The 18,774-nt window shown below is 34.6% G+C and overlaps 1 protein-coding gene across 1 annotated transcript in view; it reads left to right on the forward strand.

Moving 5' to 3' along the window:
* The window catches only part of LOC145681402 (glycine receptor subunit beta-type 4-like), an 84,702-nt gene that overhangs the window by 42,825 nt on the left and 23,103 nt on the right, over nt 1–18,774 (forward strand). Inside the window, exon 5 of the mRNA XM_081753049.1 lies at nt 9,759–10,035. Within this exon, the coding sequence (XP_081609175.1) occupies nt 9,759–10,035 (277 nt within the window). The remainder of the gene's footprint in view (nt 1–9,758; nt 10,036–18,774) is intronic.

Below are 18,774 nucleotides of genomic sequence, written 5' to 3' on the forward strand. Positions count from 1 at the left end.
TGTCTAATCTTGCCGGTAGGTGTTGTCAGTAGCCAGAGTGCGGTCCCTCTGTTAGTTAGCGCTCTATTTCAAAAGTTTGGTTTCTTTTTGAACACATACACACACACACACACACGCACACACACACACACACACACACACACACACATATATATATATATATATATATATATATATATATATATATATATATGTGTGTGTGTGTGTGTGTGTGTGTGTATGTGTGCAGTGGGTACGCTCATACACAGTTCCGTTTTTAGTGTTCCTTTTGTTTGAAATAACCTGCTTCCCTGTGGTTCCATGTGAATTTCATGACTATCTAACAATAATCTATGGAGCTAGATCATCTAACTCTTCAACGACTGACAGTGTTAATACTGTAATTAATGATAGTGACTATGTTTGTGACTTAATAACCATTAAACCAACCGACTGATGTCGATCAAATTTTTAACATAGATAAAGTTCGGGTCTGGAATTTTTTTTTTTTTTTTATCATTTCAGTTTGACGTTGCAGCTTAGGGGAGAGAAAGGTAGAAAATATATAAAAATGATCGATATTTGTGTTGAGCTTTCGGGGTCGTTAAGATGTACAGTGACACTTCCGATGCCGTTTAAATCCAAATTCAGTCCCACTACTTAGAAGAGAGGTGGGGTAGATAGATATATAAAGGAGTTGTGCATTTAAAGATTTTATTTCAACCCAGCGAAGCGCGTTATTAACGTTAGTATTATACCTAGGTATATACTTAAAATCAGAGATAGGTTTCTGGAAACATAGTTGAGTGGCTTGGAGAAACATAATGGTACGTATGTTATATTTTGTACTTTCAAATGAACAGGAAAAGAAAGTTCAACATTCTCTAGCAATTCAATTGTATATACCAAACAAGCTTCCCCTGCCATCTGGAGGTATGTTAGTGAAATTAGACATACTGTTTTGTGGTTCGGTTCCAAGTTATTCCATCTAATAGCTTAATTTCACTGGAAGTGCACCGGTTTGCACTTGTATTATAGTTTGCTTATGGCTTACCTTAGAACAGACAAAGAAATAAACACCAACACAAATATTCTATAATAAACCCACAAGGGTAAGTGCTAGGTACTTCGTCATTTGCACAAAGTAGATGGCATGAGACTCAGTCGAATAACTCACACATTGATCTTTGTTCATTCTTGTTTTCTTTTTTGCTACTCACCTGGTTTCGTTCGTAGGCCTAATTGTTCTTCGGAGGGGGGGGGGGGCAGAGACGGATCTAGAAGGTAAAAACTGGGGAGTCGTGCAGCCAGAACACAGATTACGATAGGTATACCAAGAGTTTACTATAAACTTTCAAAACATATATAAATAGCTCAAATTATTTTTGTCACTCAAAAAACAGGGGGCCTGGGCCCTCGCGCTGCGCAGTGTTAGATCAGCCATTGGAGGGGGCGCAGTGACTCAGTAATAGAGCGTTCATCCCTGGTGTATGGGTTCCGTTGTTCGAACCCAGATCGCATGTCACCATTGTGGTTGGCAAACACCGTGCGTGTGGCTTTTCTCAGGGTTCCTCCATTTCCTTCATTCTACCATTCCATTCATTTCTCATCATCACCGTCTCCTTTAGCCTAACCAGCACAATCGTGGGACATAAAACTGAAAGATTTTTGCGATTGTTCTTTAGCTCGAAGACTATCCACTTGAAGACCGTAAGTTTTTTTTTTTTTTTTTAAATATAATCTTTGTACAACTGTCAGTGCATGATCAAATAAAGTCTTAATAAGAAGAGCATCAACGATCTAAGAAATACACAATTAAAAAGAACGGTCAAATTCTTGAATGGTGTTGCAAGATGTACACAAAGGCATGAGGGAGGGCAGGAGGCACGGTCTCCCCCTGGCCTACAAAAATATGCACGTAATGTAGCAAACCACGTATATTAAATACCAGACGTAATATAGCAAACAAGGTGGTGCCCCCTCCTAGAAAATTTTCTTCGGACACCCATGCACACAGGCTATCTTCCAGATAATCTTGTTTCGGGGGGTGCGAAATCAAAATATGTGAAGAGTGTATTATTTTGGCATATATAGTGATTTATGGTACTTTATTTTAACAGTGAAAAAATATTAACTTGGAAGTACGTTTGGAAGATATACTGCAACGTTTAATAACATATACGTTTAATAACTCACCCAATTCTCAGGAGATAGAAGAGTTAAAATACTAATATATACCTATTCTTCCTACTTGTATAAAACGGGAAAACAATTCTTATTTTAAAATCGTGCAATTAACTGCTGATCCTATTTCTTTTAGGGGGTGGTTGAGGTAATAGACACTGTCATTTTGATGTTATTCTCATGAAATTCATAAGTAACTCGGCAACGAAACAGATAGGATCTAGTATTAGAATAAGCTTAATAACATTAATATAAATTCTTATGCTATTACAATAGTTTTATTGTCGTGAAAAATTTAGTTTTCGACATAATTTTAATGCTATATATGTAATGTAATGCTAAATGCTACGTGAATAAAAGGTGCGCATGACGTCATTATAAGCTAGAAGCTACATTTTTTTCGATCTTAGTAATGCCTCTTACACCGTCTGGATTCATGGTCTACTAGATAAGTTGACACAGTTGCACTTCCCAACTACCATCATGGGTTGGAACCAGGGCCGTGCTGTGGAGGGGGGCGGGGGAGCGGGGGTAAGGGGGGCTTAAAATTCGGGAGAAAAAAGGAAAAATTGCTTGGAATGTATGTATGGGGGCACCGTCGTATACTCTCGCCCCGGGCGTTGATTTTCCACAGCATTGCCCTGGTTGGAACTAAAAGATTGAAGAAGAGCAAGTTCGGCCTGCTATACGCAATGAGAAAGAGTTCATTCGTGACTAAGTGGTTAGAGTATGCGCCTTTGGCGTGGGATATCCGGGTACGATTCAGGGCGGGACCTCATGTGGCTCGGATTCCACATTAATCAGTGGGTCCCGTCTCATATAGCCTAGCTGCTGAAAGGGACGTTAAACTCAAAATCAACTCATCACTACGAGATAAGTCCTAGGCAGTGTCGGATTTACGTATAAGCTATAGCTTAGGGCTCCACTTGCTTGGGGGCCCAAAAAATTTAAAGAAAAAACTGATTGTAATGTCGTTTCCAAATAACAAAAAAAAGTAAATAAGATAAAACGCACATACAACAATCAACAATATAGTGTTTTGTATTGTTATGAAGTAGGCTTTTGTGAAGCAAGTAATAGGGCTCTATTTCGTAGCCCCACTTGCAATGATACCCCTGTTATCCAGCCCCATTGGAGGCCTCCATTTCCCAGTCCTGCTTGTAATGGGCCCTTGTTTCCATTTAGATGTCCATTAGGTCCATAAATTAGCATAGAGCATATATTCAAACCTAAAAAAGCGGCGACATTTTGTCGCTGAAAAAGAAAGCTTGGGCTCCTTTCAATAGCTTAGAGCCCCATCAAATCTAAATCTGGCACTGGTCCTTGGAAATATCTTAGGATTTATGTGAGAAAAAAAAAAGTTACGTCCTATCTCGTAGGAAATCCTACCCTTTTGTGCCATACACGTGAAGATTTTTCCTGCCTCATAAAAGTACGAAATTAATTAATTCCTATGCTAACTACACTGCACAGCACATCCTACTGATATTGATACCAGGTGCTATATTGTTAAATTGCACACCTCTAAAAAAAAAAAAAAAAAAAAAAAAGCATAAAAATCGGAAAATAAATTAGCAAAACACTTCATCACTCCCTGCACCATTCTTCACTTCGTCGAGTATTTTTGTTTTGTTATTATTTGTTTTCACGTTCTCTCGCATGATGTCGCTTAAATCGAAATCTTACGAATTTTCTTTCCGAAATAGAACGTGTTCTAAACAAGAGAAATATCATATGATCGTTCAGAACATAGGAAATGACATGCGATCTGATACCCAGTGGCGTATTTAGGGGGGTGGCTTCCGGGCTTAAGCCCCCCCCGAAATCTTACTTAGTATAGTAAAGTAAATGAAATATCTTGCATAATTTTAATATTTCCAGGCAAAGCCCCCCCCCCCCGAAAGTTAGCAAAGCCCCTCCCGAAACAAAATCGTAAATACGCCACTGCTGATACCATACACGTTGACTCTAGGACAAATCGTAAGACATTTCCTAGGATCTATCCTGTAGTGCAGTGGTTCTTAATCTAATTCCTATCACAACTTCCATTTTATCACATCCTCTTGCCAGTGATCCCCTTATAATTTCTGGTTTGTATTAAGCTTGTGTGGGATTTTTTAATATACCTATTGCGGAGATCTCACGATATCCATCTACATTCTATAATAGTAGAATCCATTTCTTGTATATAGTGGATACAGTAACTTCCCTAAAAGCGAATGGATTAAAATCAAATTTGGTCAGTTCATTTATATTTCAAATATCGAGTCAGATCCTTCATACTGTTTCAAAATGAACACCATTGGCCAATGTGATTTTTTTTCATGATAGGCCTAAGCATTGAAACAAAGACAAGAAATCACTTATCACTTAAAAATGATTTGATAATGTGCGTCACGAAGATTGAACCGGACATTGCCGGACTAGTGAAATCACACCATACTCAGGTATCTCATTAGCTTTCAATTTTAATTGTTTTTCAATATGCAGGTTTTGTTGCATTTCTATATTTCTGACATTTCAATATGCAGTTCTCAGTAGTTTCATATCCATCCTCTTTCATTTAAACTGATTTGTTAAACAACTCTGCATCTGTTGAAAATGTTTAGTAGAACTATTTTTTGTTGTTCTTAACAGTATATATAAAAATGTGCCTATCAGGACAAATTTCAAAATATTTAAAAATATTTTCCGGCATTATGAATCTAATTATATTTATGTCTTCCGCTTATTTTCGGGACACCCATGAAACTCACGACCCCCAGGTTGGGAAACCATGCAGTAGTGTATAGCAGGTAGGATGGGGGGTGATGCCAACTCAGTTGTCTCGTAGAAGAAACACTTCAACTGTGCCTCGTTCTGACTTCGATACTACAAGCTCCATACTCCAAATTTTACAACATGGTAGATAAAGTGGCCCAACACGTCCTTTCTTCCTTTCGGGGGGATAAATTGGCTTTATAGTATATATATATACACCTATATGCACATCAACTGTTTTCAAACAATGCGAAAAACACATATGGCTTCTAAGATCAAAACCTTAAGCTCTTTTGTGGATAAAAGTGTGACTAGTTTCCTCGAGTTTAGCATCCCTTTCACCACTGAAGCCATATGAAACGAGGATCTACACTTAACGTGCCCCTCTACTAGGATTACTACCAGGGGCTCCCGAAGAAAACTCTAGGGGAGGCCATCTCAATGGTTGCTATATTACGTCTGGCATTTGTTGTATTTAATATACGTGGTTTCCTATATTACATATACATTTTCGTGAGCGAGGGAGGCCGGTCTCCACCCTGCCACCACTTTCGGGCACCCATGGTTAATATCAATCCCCATTTTGGGACCAAATGCCTGACATCTAGACATGCCTTGGTCGGGTCTTTAAAATGCCTTTTATTGATTAAGTTGGTATCGTTATCAGTAATGGAATTTACTTTCTACACTGTTATACAGAGCTTTAAAATAAGAGATTAGTTTACAACAGTGGCAGGCAGGCAGGAAGTAGTAACGTTCCCAACAAATAAAGGTCTGATTGTCAGTGTTGCCAATAACCTCTGAACAAATAGGCTATATGGCCTTCAGAAATAAGCTTTTTTACATATAAAATGGCTAGATTTTGAACTGCTAACCTATAACCCACATTGTAGATTTTAAACCCCTTTTTTGTATGTAGGATTAAAAGTGAGTTGTAGTAAAATTTTAAATGTTGGATTTCATTCTAAGACTAACGAACAACATACATGACTTTAAATTACAATAAATCCATTAACAACTCAACAGATTTGTGAAAGTCAACAGCCATATCAATTGCATTGAAATAAATCATCATCGATGACGTCGTAGCTAGCTGAGGCGGTGGAACTGGATGCACTATCGTTGGATTGTGCTTGTGTGTGTGTGTGTGTGTGTTTGTAAAGACTGCCATTGTCCAAATTTTCAGTACTACTTCTTTCGGCAGATCATTGTCCTTATTTCTCCGTATACCCACATGAATTACCATGATCGCATTGTAAGCTTTCAAGATAATTAGATATCCTATTTATTTCCTTTAATAAACAAAAACAATCTCTGTGGCTTGAAGAACCGAACAGTTTACTAACTTTTTTATTAGAAAACTTTCATTCTTGCAATAAAATGCAAAAATTAAAATAATAATAATAAAAATAGCAAACAGGCCGTTACGGAACTAACTAACTCTATGGCTTATGGAACCCGGAGGTTCAATGTCGCGTTCACAAAAGCTCTTCACTGACTTCTATCCTTAGCCAACTGGATCCAGTTTCTACTTTGTATTCCTATCTGCGAGATTCATCGTAATATTGTCCTCCCATCTGCGCCTGGGTCTTCCTAATGGTCGTTTTCCGATTGGATTTCCAGTTAAAACTTTGAAAGCGTTCCTACTTTCATCCATCCTGGCTACATGACCTGCGCATCTGAGCCTCCTAGACTTGATTACCCTAACAATGTTTGATAAACGGTATAAATTATGCAGTTTTTCGTTATGAAGTTTATGCCATTTCAGATTCCCGTCCTTCTTGTTTCTGAATATTCGTCTCAGGATCTTGATCTCAAATACTTTCAGTCTACGTTCTTTCCTCAGAGTAAGCGACCATGTTTCGCAACCATACAGGACAACAGGCATGATTATCATTCTATATATTTTAAGCTTCAAATTCCTCGACAGAATTCGTAACGACAAGACATTTTGAACTGAATAATAACATGAATTCCCTGCTTTTAGTCGACATTTAATTTCTTTGTGAACATGATTTTCGTCTGCTAATACTGATCCTAGATATTTGAAAGTATCCATTTTATCAAAAGTATTATTTGACATTTTAACGCATCTATAATTTGCTGTATTACGGCCTTGACACACTTCCATGTATTTAGTTTTCTCTGCATTTACTTCTAAACCCATGTCCCTGGAAGCCTTTAATAAGATCTCTGCATTTCTTTCTATTGTTCTCCTATCATCCCCTATTAAATTTACATCATCAGCATATGCCTTAATCTGGTGAATAGCGTTCAACTCTAGACCATGGTTGCTATCTTTGATTTTCCTTATAGCATATTCCAGAACGAAGTTAAATAATAATGGCGACAACGCATCTCCTTGTTTCAGGACATTTTCGACGTGAAAGCTCGTGGACAGCGACATTAAAATTATTTCTGAGTTGATAAGTATCGTTAAGTAGTTGTAATTCTGTGGTTGGGGAGAGAAAGAAGAAGAATAAAAAGCAAGTGTTTGTTGCGTAATATGATAATATCTAATGACAAATAGGCTAATTTTTAAAAATTACTCTTTATTTTCAAAGAAAAAGTGGTCTTAGAATTAATTTAACGGCTAATAAAAAGCCAAGAAAAAAAACGGCAAAAGAATTTAATAAAATAAGCTATATTTAAGGCTTTAAGCATTTCGTAGATTTGTATAGCCAAATGCCTCTTCAAATAGGCTAGATTTAGCTTTTAAAAAAAAATAGGCGAAATTGGCATCACTGTTGATTGTGAGTTATTGATCAAAGAGCGGCTACGTTCCTAAAACAAGAATTGTATTAAAATATTGAAAAATATTAACTACTGCTATTTTTACTTTTCATGTATTTAGGTACGTAACATATAGGCTAACTAATATTTAAATTGGCCGTATTTTGATCATATGACCTATATGATTTACATTGCCACAATTTTCTTTTTGCCAATTACATTAACCCTTTGTGTACTAGCGACATCCATGTGGATGTTATGAAAACGTGTCTCTTATCAAGGGTCATATCAAACCTGGAGATGATGAAATTTGTTAGTGGATGCAAGACAAGACTTAGTTTTACTATTTGTCCTTAGGTGACAGCACCTTACTGAAAGAAAATTAAAAAAAATGTTTTGTTGAATAGTTGGCAGACCTAAGGGAGCATTCAGTTACAACATACATGTATTTGGTTTGACGATAAACAATTAGCAACTTTGTGATCTATTTCTAGATCTGAAAAGAAAAAAAAGTTTGCCTATGATTTCCGGTTAGTGTTGCCAACCTTAAGTAACATAAAATCCCTTCAGAACGTCATAATTTCCCTTTTTCAGTCCAAATGTTCCACAATGCAAATAATTGTTTTTATCAGTAATGTGAATGATCTCTTCACGCGCTCCCAACAGCTATGCCCTATATAACGGTCTAGACAGTCTTTTAACAATAAATGAAAAAGATATTACAGAACGCACATAGGAATATGACACTTGAAACGCAAGGGGTTAATATTATTGTCATTTCAGCAGAAAGATTGATATTAAATTATTACGGAAAAAGGCATCGCTCTCCCATATTAGCTGCCAGGGGCATCGCTAAAGGGGGGTAATGGGGGAGGCTTCCCTCCAAAGCGACCAATTTCTTAACAAGTTGACAAATTGAAATACCTAGTTGACAATTTGAAGAATGCCGTTTTGTTCAATTGACTTATTTGGTCTAACATTTTCTACTGCAAGTTGCTGCTGCAAATTATTATCAGTTCCTTTATAGACTTGGCATAAGTTTCGTGTAATTTCCCATCTTGCAATAAATTGATATATTCGTTTAAAACTTCTTTACTTGTAAGTGATCACACTTCACTTTTGTTCATTTGACATTCCTACACATTTTAAAGAATTTTTAATGAAAAATCGAGAAATTGTATCACTGACAAAAGCAGAATAGAAGTGGAGTACAAAATTAAAATAAAGATAGACTGAAGAAGCGTTTCGGTGACAGGTAGAGCATTAGTCGCAAAAGCATTTGATACAAGAGCGTATACAAGACAACAGCCAAATTGTGGAGATTAATAAGAGAATAATGAGAATTGGTATTAATAAGACAAGAACAAGACAGTAACTGATTAGTATAAACTTTTTACTATGTATAAATTCCCTGGGAAGATTTTCCTGCAGTCGAATGAATAATGACGACCAACGTCTTCTGCATTGCTCCTGTTAATTTCCTGATCCAGCTCACATACATGTTCTTGCTTAAATTTGGGCTTAAATGTCATCGGAACTGTTACCAATCAGCTTACCAACACCGAAAACTAAAGATTCGAGGCTAATATAGGTCATTTTTCATCCTTTCTCAACCCTGAAATCGATGAAGATTAGAACGTGGGCTTAAACTCGATCCAAAATGTCAGTATTCATCTCATCAACCAAGAAAATTATAAACTCAAAATCAATGTCGGCTGTTTTCGACTATCTTTTCAAGTCATCCCCTTCTACCTTCTGGTGGTGTTACAGGTGTCTTTCCCTCATAGTCCGGCAGCGAAAGTAATACTATTCATTTCAGCAACTCCAAGACTAAAGATTCTACACTAATATAGATTGTTTTTTCTATTTTATTGTTTTTACATGTCATCACTTCCTACCTCCTATGAATGCTAAGGGTGTTTTCCCCTCAATGTATTTGTTTACAGATTGTTTGGAAAATGCTCTAGGAGTTGAATAGCTATACTAGAACCTATATTAATTTATCATATCTTATCTAATTGTTACATTTGTCACTCCCTGGGAAGATTGTTCTTGCAGTCAAATCATCAATTATTATTAATTATTATTTCTTTACTTTACAGGCAAAGTGCTCCAGGGTCATCAGGAGTGAAACCAGTGGAAGTCTGGGTTATGACGTGTATAATATTTGTGGCGAGTGCTCTACTTGAATACGCCACTGTACTGTTTGGGCTTCGTTATGAGAAAGCCTGGAGGGGAAGGTCGGCCAGGTTGACAAATGGTGCTACTAGCAGAGACAACTATTGTGATGATCTGGTAGAGCCTGCCATTCCACGGAGGCTGTTTGCGGTTCGCAACTCTATTCACCTTGCTAAACAGTCTCAGATGTATGGCAATTTGGTAAGTGTGTTGTTCTATTTCCATAATATGAGAGAAAAGTCGTGGTTCAACACAAGATGTAAATGTTTTGCCTTAGTAGATCACAAGCACTACATAAATATTAATTAAGTACCCACATAGCACAAGTACGTCCACGGGATGTCCGAAACTGAGCCTACAACGGACGACGGGACATCCCGGGATTATTCGAATGTGCTCGTGGGACATCCACAGGATTTCCGCGGGAGATCTAGATGTCCGCTAATATCCCGGGATACGACATATTCAACGGGACCACGAAGGGATGTCTATTGGTTTTCCCTCGGACCTCCTGTCCTATCTGGGACGTCCCGTGGACATCCTACATGGGAATCCTTCAGGACGTCCCATGGAGGACGTCCATGGGATGTCTTCTCATTGTCCCGATAATCCCGGAAACCGAATGGGATGATTGGGATGAAAATGGGACATCCCAGAGACGTAGTGTGTAATGTGGGTAGTTAAGAAGGGTGAAGCCTGAAAATCAAGTAAATAAGGCACAAGGTACTAAAAGAAATAAACTGTGAAATTATGAAAAAAGTACGGCTTGAAATGGGCATTTGCAATTTAGCTTTAGTAAACTTCACATATACTACGGGCCTTATGCAAAGTCGATTTGACGTGTGATTAAGGCCGTACTAAGGGTTTGACTAACGCACTTTTAACAAAAATGCATTCAGAATCTCTTATTAGCATCTAGTAGTTGACTAAGTTAATCACATGTGCCTAATTAATTTAGAGCAGAGGCTACCCTATTTACCTACGATAAACTAACATTATGAGAAAACAATGGCAATTGATTATCTGTCTTTCTTTCCTTTCACCTCAAAGGGTGAGTTATGAAGCAACCGAATCCTCTACAATAGCAGAACTTTTTCTTAAAGCGAAGAGTAAGAGAAGAACATTTTCAGTTTTATGACGGATACATACAACTGATCGATAAATTATCTTCCTTTATAACTACAATATAATAATTCTATTGTCACTAATATTAATGGACTTTTACTTACTCCCTCTAAATACATCCCTCAAAAATGAATAAGTTAATTATGATTACATTTCGTAACAATTTATAAGTTGTTTTTATGTCAAATCACAAGGAAAACATTTCGAATTTCGTATTTCATATATTTTAATTTTTAAAGACTACGTATGAGAACGTCTAGATTTCCGTAGTTTCCACATTTATTTTTCTCACCCGATGTATTTGGGTTATATTAGTTAATCAAAACCAAACCAACTATTAGCTTAACTCCAAGCAGACTCTGAACACTAAAAGGTTCATCCTTCTTAGTACAGAGCTAATACAACACTAAATAATCGTGTGCCTAATGCTTAATTAAGGAATTCTCTCTATATACCGTAAGACACTTTGCACAAAACATGAAAAGAGTTTTACAATCCTCTGTCGATAAAACCATGAACTGTAAAGACGAAATTTCAACTGCCACCGTAAGGTAGAACATCTAACTGTATTTTGGCTGTAACGTTGGTGGTTAACATCAGTTCTAATTACCGGGAGGGTTCTTTGTTGTAGAGGTATGTAAACCAGTCACTGTAAAGGCCGCCAAAATTTGAAAGATATCACGTACAAGAATTTTCGTCAAAGGTAAGTCAGTTTCGTAGAATATTATTGTCTATAATGAGACTTTCATGCAATAGTTGAAATTGAAATGTGAAACGTTTTAAAGTCATAAAAAAAGTAAAACTGGGAGAAGGCGGTTTTAGCCTCTACTCGGGGTTACTTTGCACCGTTTCAAAATACCGCTTAGATAGGAAATTATTACTACTGGAACCTCCTGCATTCTAAATTTAGGTAAATTTCCTATTTAGGTAGATACTGGAATGAATTTCTTGTTGGAAAATAAGTTATAAACAGTGGGGGATCCAGAAAAGAAATTTGAGAGGGACTTCACTCACAAAGGGTTCGTTTTTTAGAAGTCATTAGACTTTTAGGGAGGCTTGCAGCTTATACGCATAAGAATGACTAACATTACATTTTTTTATATAAAAAAGAAATCATGCAATTTGGGTGGGCTTCAGCCTGAAAGTCCCAAACCCCGTAAATCTTTCACTGATTACGGTTGGGATGATACTCTTGGACATAAGAAATAACTAAAGCTAATCAGTTCGCGGGAATTTTTTTTCTTTTCCTGAGTTGGTATTTTTGTGGGTCATACGCAAAACTATTAGAATGCAGTTCCTGTGTCGGTATCAGAAAATAAATATTTTTCTTTACAAATTGGTAATTCATACTAAGTATCGATACCGGTACCCTCATTGTAATATCAATATTTGTAGACTCCATGTAGTTTTGTGTAGAAAGTGAAATATATACATACTGAAGGGAAAACATTGCACAAAAACTTTATGTTCGTATGTTGAACATACTTTTTTGCATGTTGTACAAAGTAACCCTACCTATGGGGTTGCTTTTCACCAAAGTTTATGTGTCAATAACTATGGTCATATTGAATGTTTACTAATGAACTTGTAATGATGTTTTCCTTATATATCTAGCTATTATATTTTTAAAATACAGTGTTCTAAATCGTTACGTCTGTAATTTACGTGCGATTTTCTTTAAAATTCCTTAAATCTTGTACAAAGTAACCCCGTCTTACGGTATCGCACTACATTTTTTTTTGTCTTTCTCACTTCCATTCAAACTTTCTACGTTCTGCAAAACTAAATATTTATATAAATTAAAGTTTATTTTTACACAATTAGCAAAATGAGTTCGAAATGTTATTTTAGAGTACAACACAATATCAAAAACTTATCAATTAAGTGGAAATTCAGTGCTGACTTTGAAATCGCAGAAGAGATCAGATGAAAAACACGCACAACCCATAAGTGAAATGAAGGGGAGGTGCGTGACATGAAGTACACAGGATTTACAAAGAAGGCCACCAGGTAAAGTAAACAAGGTTCCGAGCGTCTAATTTAGAGCAATCAAATACAAAATAAGACACGCTGGAATCAGAAATGGAATGGGTCAATAGGTCGTGGATCAAGTGGGTCAAAATTTGAGAGTGGGTCGTGTGTCAACAGAACGTGACCTACTGCGACCCACAACCAACCGTGACCCACTCAGATCCACTACAACCTACCAATCCATTCTGCTCAGTGCATTATAGACAGCATCATCTGAACTCTGGTGAATTTGCCTACGATTTACTTTCAAGACCTCTATTTTTTATCCTTTTTCATTTGTTTTTATTTACTTACCTGAGATGAGTATATCTAATTGTAAGTGAAAAGAAAACTTCAGACACTTTTGGATATTGATATTTGTAATTGTAATAGTAGCAACAGGACTTACTACTAGGTTTTCGGGACACAGCCGAATATTACACTTCTTTTTCCCTCTAGTTGGTCTACTCTACTTTGATTTGAGACTTTCAAATTTCATCCTATTTTCCACTGAAGAGTATTTGTAATTTACCAAAGAAATAATTATATATGATAATAGTAGTATACATACCTAACTACGAGCGCAATTTTGACCCTTTTTTCGAACCAGATTATTTAGACATAAAATGAATGAAGTAGCGTTATGCGCAAAGTATTCCCATAACTACAATGTTAAAGTGAGATTGAATATGCTTTTATGACATTTAAAATCATAAAAACTTACATCTAAAACTTACATCTAAAACTACAACTAAATTATTCTACGCATTTACAAATATAATCATATTCATAATTTTCACATCTACTACATCTTCCAAAGCTACAGAAGTCACTTGTACATTCTTTTTTAGTTTGCGTTGCAATTGATTTACATGTTGTGCGATAATATCGAAAACAGTCTAATTTTATTATGTTTTGTTTAGGCATTTATTATATAAATGAATTGTATATATATTTCATTTCTCTTCTATCTTATAATGACCCCATGGTAGAGTATCTATCCCATTCTTTAAAACACATCTTTTATCATCCACACAACTTAATGCTAACTTATTTACTTCTATACTGTACAAATCGTGCTTATTACTTCTAATTAAATTCATCTTTTTATAATATTCTCTTTGGCTAATCAAACAGTCCTTATATTCGTTAAATGTAAGTTCTTTATACACGACACTCTTCTTAACACCTTTAGCTTTCTTACAACACTTTTCTTTATCGAACTTACCTTTAAAGTCTTTATCTGTTAAATCTATTTGAGGTGCTTTTATACTGTACATCTTACTTCTTAAGCCCACAAACTCTTCTATGATTGTACCTTTAATCTCATCCTTCATCTTACCAAGTATTTTCTTATTGATTTGTGGTATCTTATATTTGTTATATTTAGGGTAGTCACTGGTATCGAAGTAATCAATGTAGTTTCTCATGTCCTCGTACACATCTTCTGTTTGAATATGGTATATATAGCTATCAGTATCTGTATAACATACTTCTATTTTGTCTTGATATTTTGGTTTCATCACATTATAATGGAAGTCGTACATCAAATATTTCGATAGATGTAAGATACTCATTCCAACATATATTGGTTTATTAAAAGTTAATTTTGTTTTATTCATTATGATTGCACATAGATTCTCAATATAAATAATTCTATCTTTAAAATTTGGTTTAGCAATTAGTTTTTCTACTCTTGTTGGGTCACATTCTATTTTTATAGGTTTACACCTCTTTCTAATATTTTCCATAGTCTTTCCAAAAACTGAATTGTTCATTAGCTTATAAAAGTCTTTTTCAAAGTCATTTGTTGCACTAGTTCTCATCTGCGTGTTTAAATCTATGTAGTTCTTCAACCAATCTGATTGCTCAAACTCTATTACACGATGAATTTTCTTAAGTTTTAGTCCAAGCGATAAACATTGTTTTAAGTTTCGATAGTGAATTACATATTTTTCCTTATCGTATAAAGTTGTTAACAGTTTTGATTGTTTTGAGGTGCTAATGGCTAGTCTTTGTGATAGTCATGCAATTCTTTAGGATATTCAAGATCAACTTCTAATATGTAACCAGTACTAGAATCATCAGGTATATTTGTGAAATCTGTTTCTTTTATCTCGTCCTTACTTAACCATCTAAATTCCTTATACGGTAAGTATTGATTCATTGCCCACCCATACAAGTTATTAGCATCCAAGTACATTAAGTAAGAATCTTCTTTATTTTTATCGTAATCTTCCATATACTTATTGTTTGCTTTTACATATCTTTTACTACATTGTGAAATTCCACCTCTTATACCTTTCTCTATCATCAATACCATATCGTAATCAGTTAATAACTCTAGTTTTATAGTTGTCATCTTTAACATTGCATCCCAAGCTAAACCTGGTGCTGTCATATACCAAGCTGGATCGAGAACATAAGCTTTAAGACATGTTTCTCTAAAGTTCTCAAACACATCTGCTAATAACAATAATACATCAGTTTTTAGATATAAGTCATGGTATTGTCCGAGATTTTTAATTTTAAATGTTTTCCACACTTTCTTTGCATGCTCATAATCCTCATCACTTATATGTGTTTTGTTAAGCTTGTTGAAAAATGCTTTCTTTGGAGGTGTTTTTTCTGTTTAAACTTATTCCAATCACTAGCATAATCGTACGGGTAAACACCTTTTCTTGTTACAAGGTTAAATTGTTCTTCATCAGGATAGAAGTGTTGTGTGTGCACCATTTGTTCTCTCGTTAGGTTTGATGATAATTTGTCTAAACTACATGCCATAAATCTAAATGAATCTACAAATTTTAATTTGATAGTACCAACTTTTTTACTGAATGATATGTAGCGTTGTTCGTTATTAGGTATTAATTCAATTTGTTCTTTATTACATCCTAGTTCTTTTATAAACAAGTGAGAGTCATATCCAGATAAGTTATGTATAATCACTGGTACAAACTTAGGTATTTTAACTTTTAAATTACAGTTGTTACATAATGCAGCTACAAACTCTCCTGTTATATGATCGTGATGTTTAACTTTGTGGTTTTCTGGTGTATATTTTACTTTACAGTAAGAACAGGATTGGGATTGGTTGAACTCTTTTATTTGTTTACGTGTTAATGGTAATTCATTATTTTGACTATATGTGTTTGAAATTTGTTTAGCTTCTTTCGTTAACATTCTCATGAACTTCTTAGCTGCATCTTTACCTCTATACACAACAGGATTAGTTTTACTTCCATCACTTTTTACAATATAGTAACAGAATCCAGATGGTTTGTGCTGTTGATATTTTTTGGTATATGACTCATCTTCTGGGTAACATTGTTTACATCCCATAATCTTATGCAATAGACATTCAAAATCAGCATAAATCACAAATGGCATTTTCATCGTATATTGGTAGTTTTTAAATTCAACATATGTATCGTTTGATGGCATTTCTATCTTAACAGCTTCGTGAGTAGAACAATCTTTTTCGTGTTTATCTAATGCACTTTGTGAGTAAAAATATAACAAGCATCTATCACATAAGTATTTTCGAGCTCTCCATTTCGTTATTTGGCTGCTTACTAATTTACTTAGATCTTTAATCCAACAATAGTGTGTTTTATTTTGTTTTTTATATATAATAAATTCACATGGCTGTCTTTTTTGTTTTTAGTATAATATAAAACGTACACTATATATTTTCCATTATCACTATATGTATAAACGTTAAATGATATATTGAGTCGTCTTTCAATTTTTGGGATGTCACTTAGTTTTACAGGAAAATGAATATCTTTTAATTTTTCTTCAAAGTCTATAACGATATGCTTGTACTTTGATGGTCGTTGTGGGTCTTTTTCAATAGGATGTAATGAGAAGCAATTGAATACAAGAAACACTTTTCATCTTTGTTCTTTACATTGATAACAGCTTGTTTCCTTTTGATTTCATTTGGCAGTTCTATGTATGATGATCCTCTATATGGTGCATATTTATTAAGAGCTAATTCTATGTAGTTTATATTTGTAAGAGTCCATCCAGAACCTCTAGCTTGGAACTCATCCATTCTTGCTCGTAATATTTCTTTAGCATCACTTATGAATTCTTTTAGATTGGTTGATTGGAATACCTCTTTGTTATTAATGTTGAAGTAAATGTCTTGAATCTCTTTACCTTTCTTATATTGACAGCTTATTAGTAGATTAGCCTTTAACGATCCATGTTTTTGTAAGCTGATGTTCAATCTGTTTATTAAAGCTTTTGATGTTGAATTGATATATTGTTCTAGAGGATCGTGTTCTTTATAAGTTGTTATAAATCTCCATGTTTCTAATCTTGATTTGAATGCTGTGCTTTTAAGTTTTACATCGATTGGTACTGATTCAACTTTGATTCTTGGTTCTTCAAATACTTCTTGTTTAAATGGGAATATATCTCTAATTTGTCTTCTGCTTTGTTCATCATCATATTGTTTAAGAAGGTTTATCAGTTCTGCTTTTCTTAATCGGGAATATCTTCTGATTCCCCTCTCTTTACATTGTCTTCTTAACTCTACTACAGTAAATCTATTATAATTACTCATCTTATTTATTATTAGAAAATCTTACTATAACTCAATTTTTATCTTCGCAGGATTATTTCAGTTCATTTTTGTACTATTTTTACTTCCCACAACACTTAACATTGTACACTCCTGCCATTGTCTACATATTACGCGTTGTATTAGAACACGACTTTAATGAGAATATCCCATCAAAGTCACATATACACATATTAAAATTAAATCATTTTTGTAAACTTACTCATCATCATCATCATCATCATCACTACCATATTTATATTCATCATCACTACTCAAATCAGATGTTTTTTGTTGCATTATTAATATTTCTTTTTCCTTTAACAATATTTGCTTCTCTAGTAGTGCTGCTAAGAGTTTAAGATCATGATGAATTAGTTTAAGTCTATTATGTAATAAATCAAATTCTTTCTCCATATTTATTATATAGAAAGCCAACAAAAATGAGATAAATTTAAAAAATCTAAGAATAAAAACGAACATGACTAGTGCTAAGGAAATATTATCTTACAAACCTATATTTGATTGTGTATGTAAATATTTAGATATTGGTGGTTATAATGATGAAGACAAAATAAATTTTAGCGTGTCCATAGGTATGTTAGATCATTTGTTCAAGAAAGCCACTAAAGAAAACAACTCATTTCTTATACAAAACATTCTCTATGCAAACGTTATGAATTTGTCTGATGAGATATTAGATTCACTGACCGATGAACAATGGTTATCTATAGGTTATGATGATTATGAGGGGGAATATAACTATGATCACATTACAGAAGATTTCATACGCAAATATCAGGAGAAAGTTAATTTGAGTGAAATATGTTTATGGAAAAAGTTATCGGAAGAGTTTATAAGAGAATTTGCAGATAGAGTTGATTGGGGGATTATTTCAGGAAGCCAAGACTTATCAGAAGACTTTATAAGAGAATTTGCAGATAGAGTTGATTGGGAAGAAGTATCGTATAATCAAAACCTATCTGAAGAATTTATTAATGAGTTTATAGATAAAGTTGATTTTGATGCTATATCTTATGGAAACAAACTCTCTGAAGCCTTTATATGAGAACATGCATATAAAGTTTCTTGGGGGTGCTTATCTGGAACTCAACAATTATCTGGAAACCTTATAAGAGATTACGTTGACAAAGTAGATTGGGAAGCAATTTCAATATTTCAAAATTTAACAGAAGGATTTATTACAGAGTTCAAAGACAGAGTTCATTGGC

Source organism: Thermobia domestica, chromosome 3 (genome assembly GCF_964235325.1).
Source record: "Thermobia domestica chromosome 3, izTheDome1.hap1.1, whole genome shotgun sequence".
In the NCBI taxonomy this organism is placed as follows: Eukaryota; Metazoa; Arthropoda; class Insecta; order Zygentoma; family Lepismatidae; genus Thermobia; species Thermobia domestica.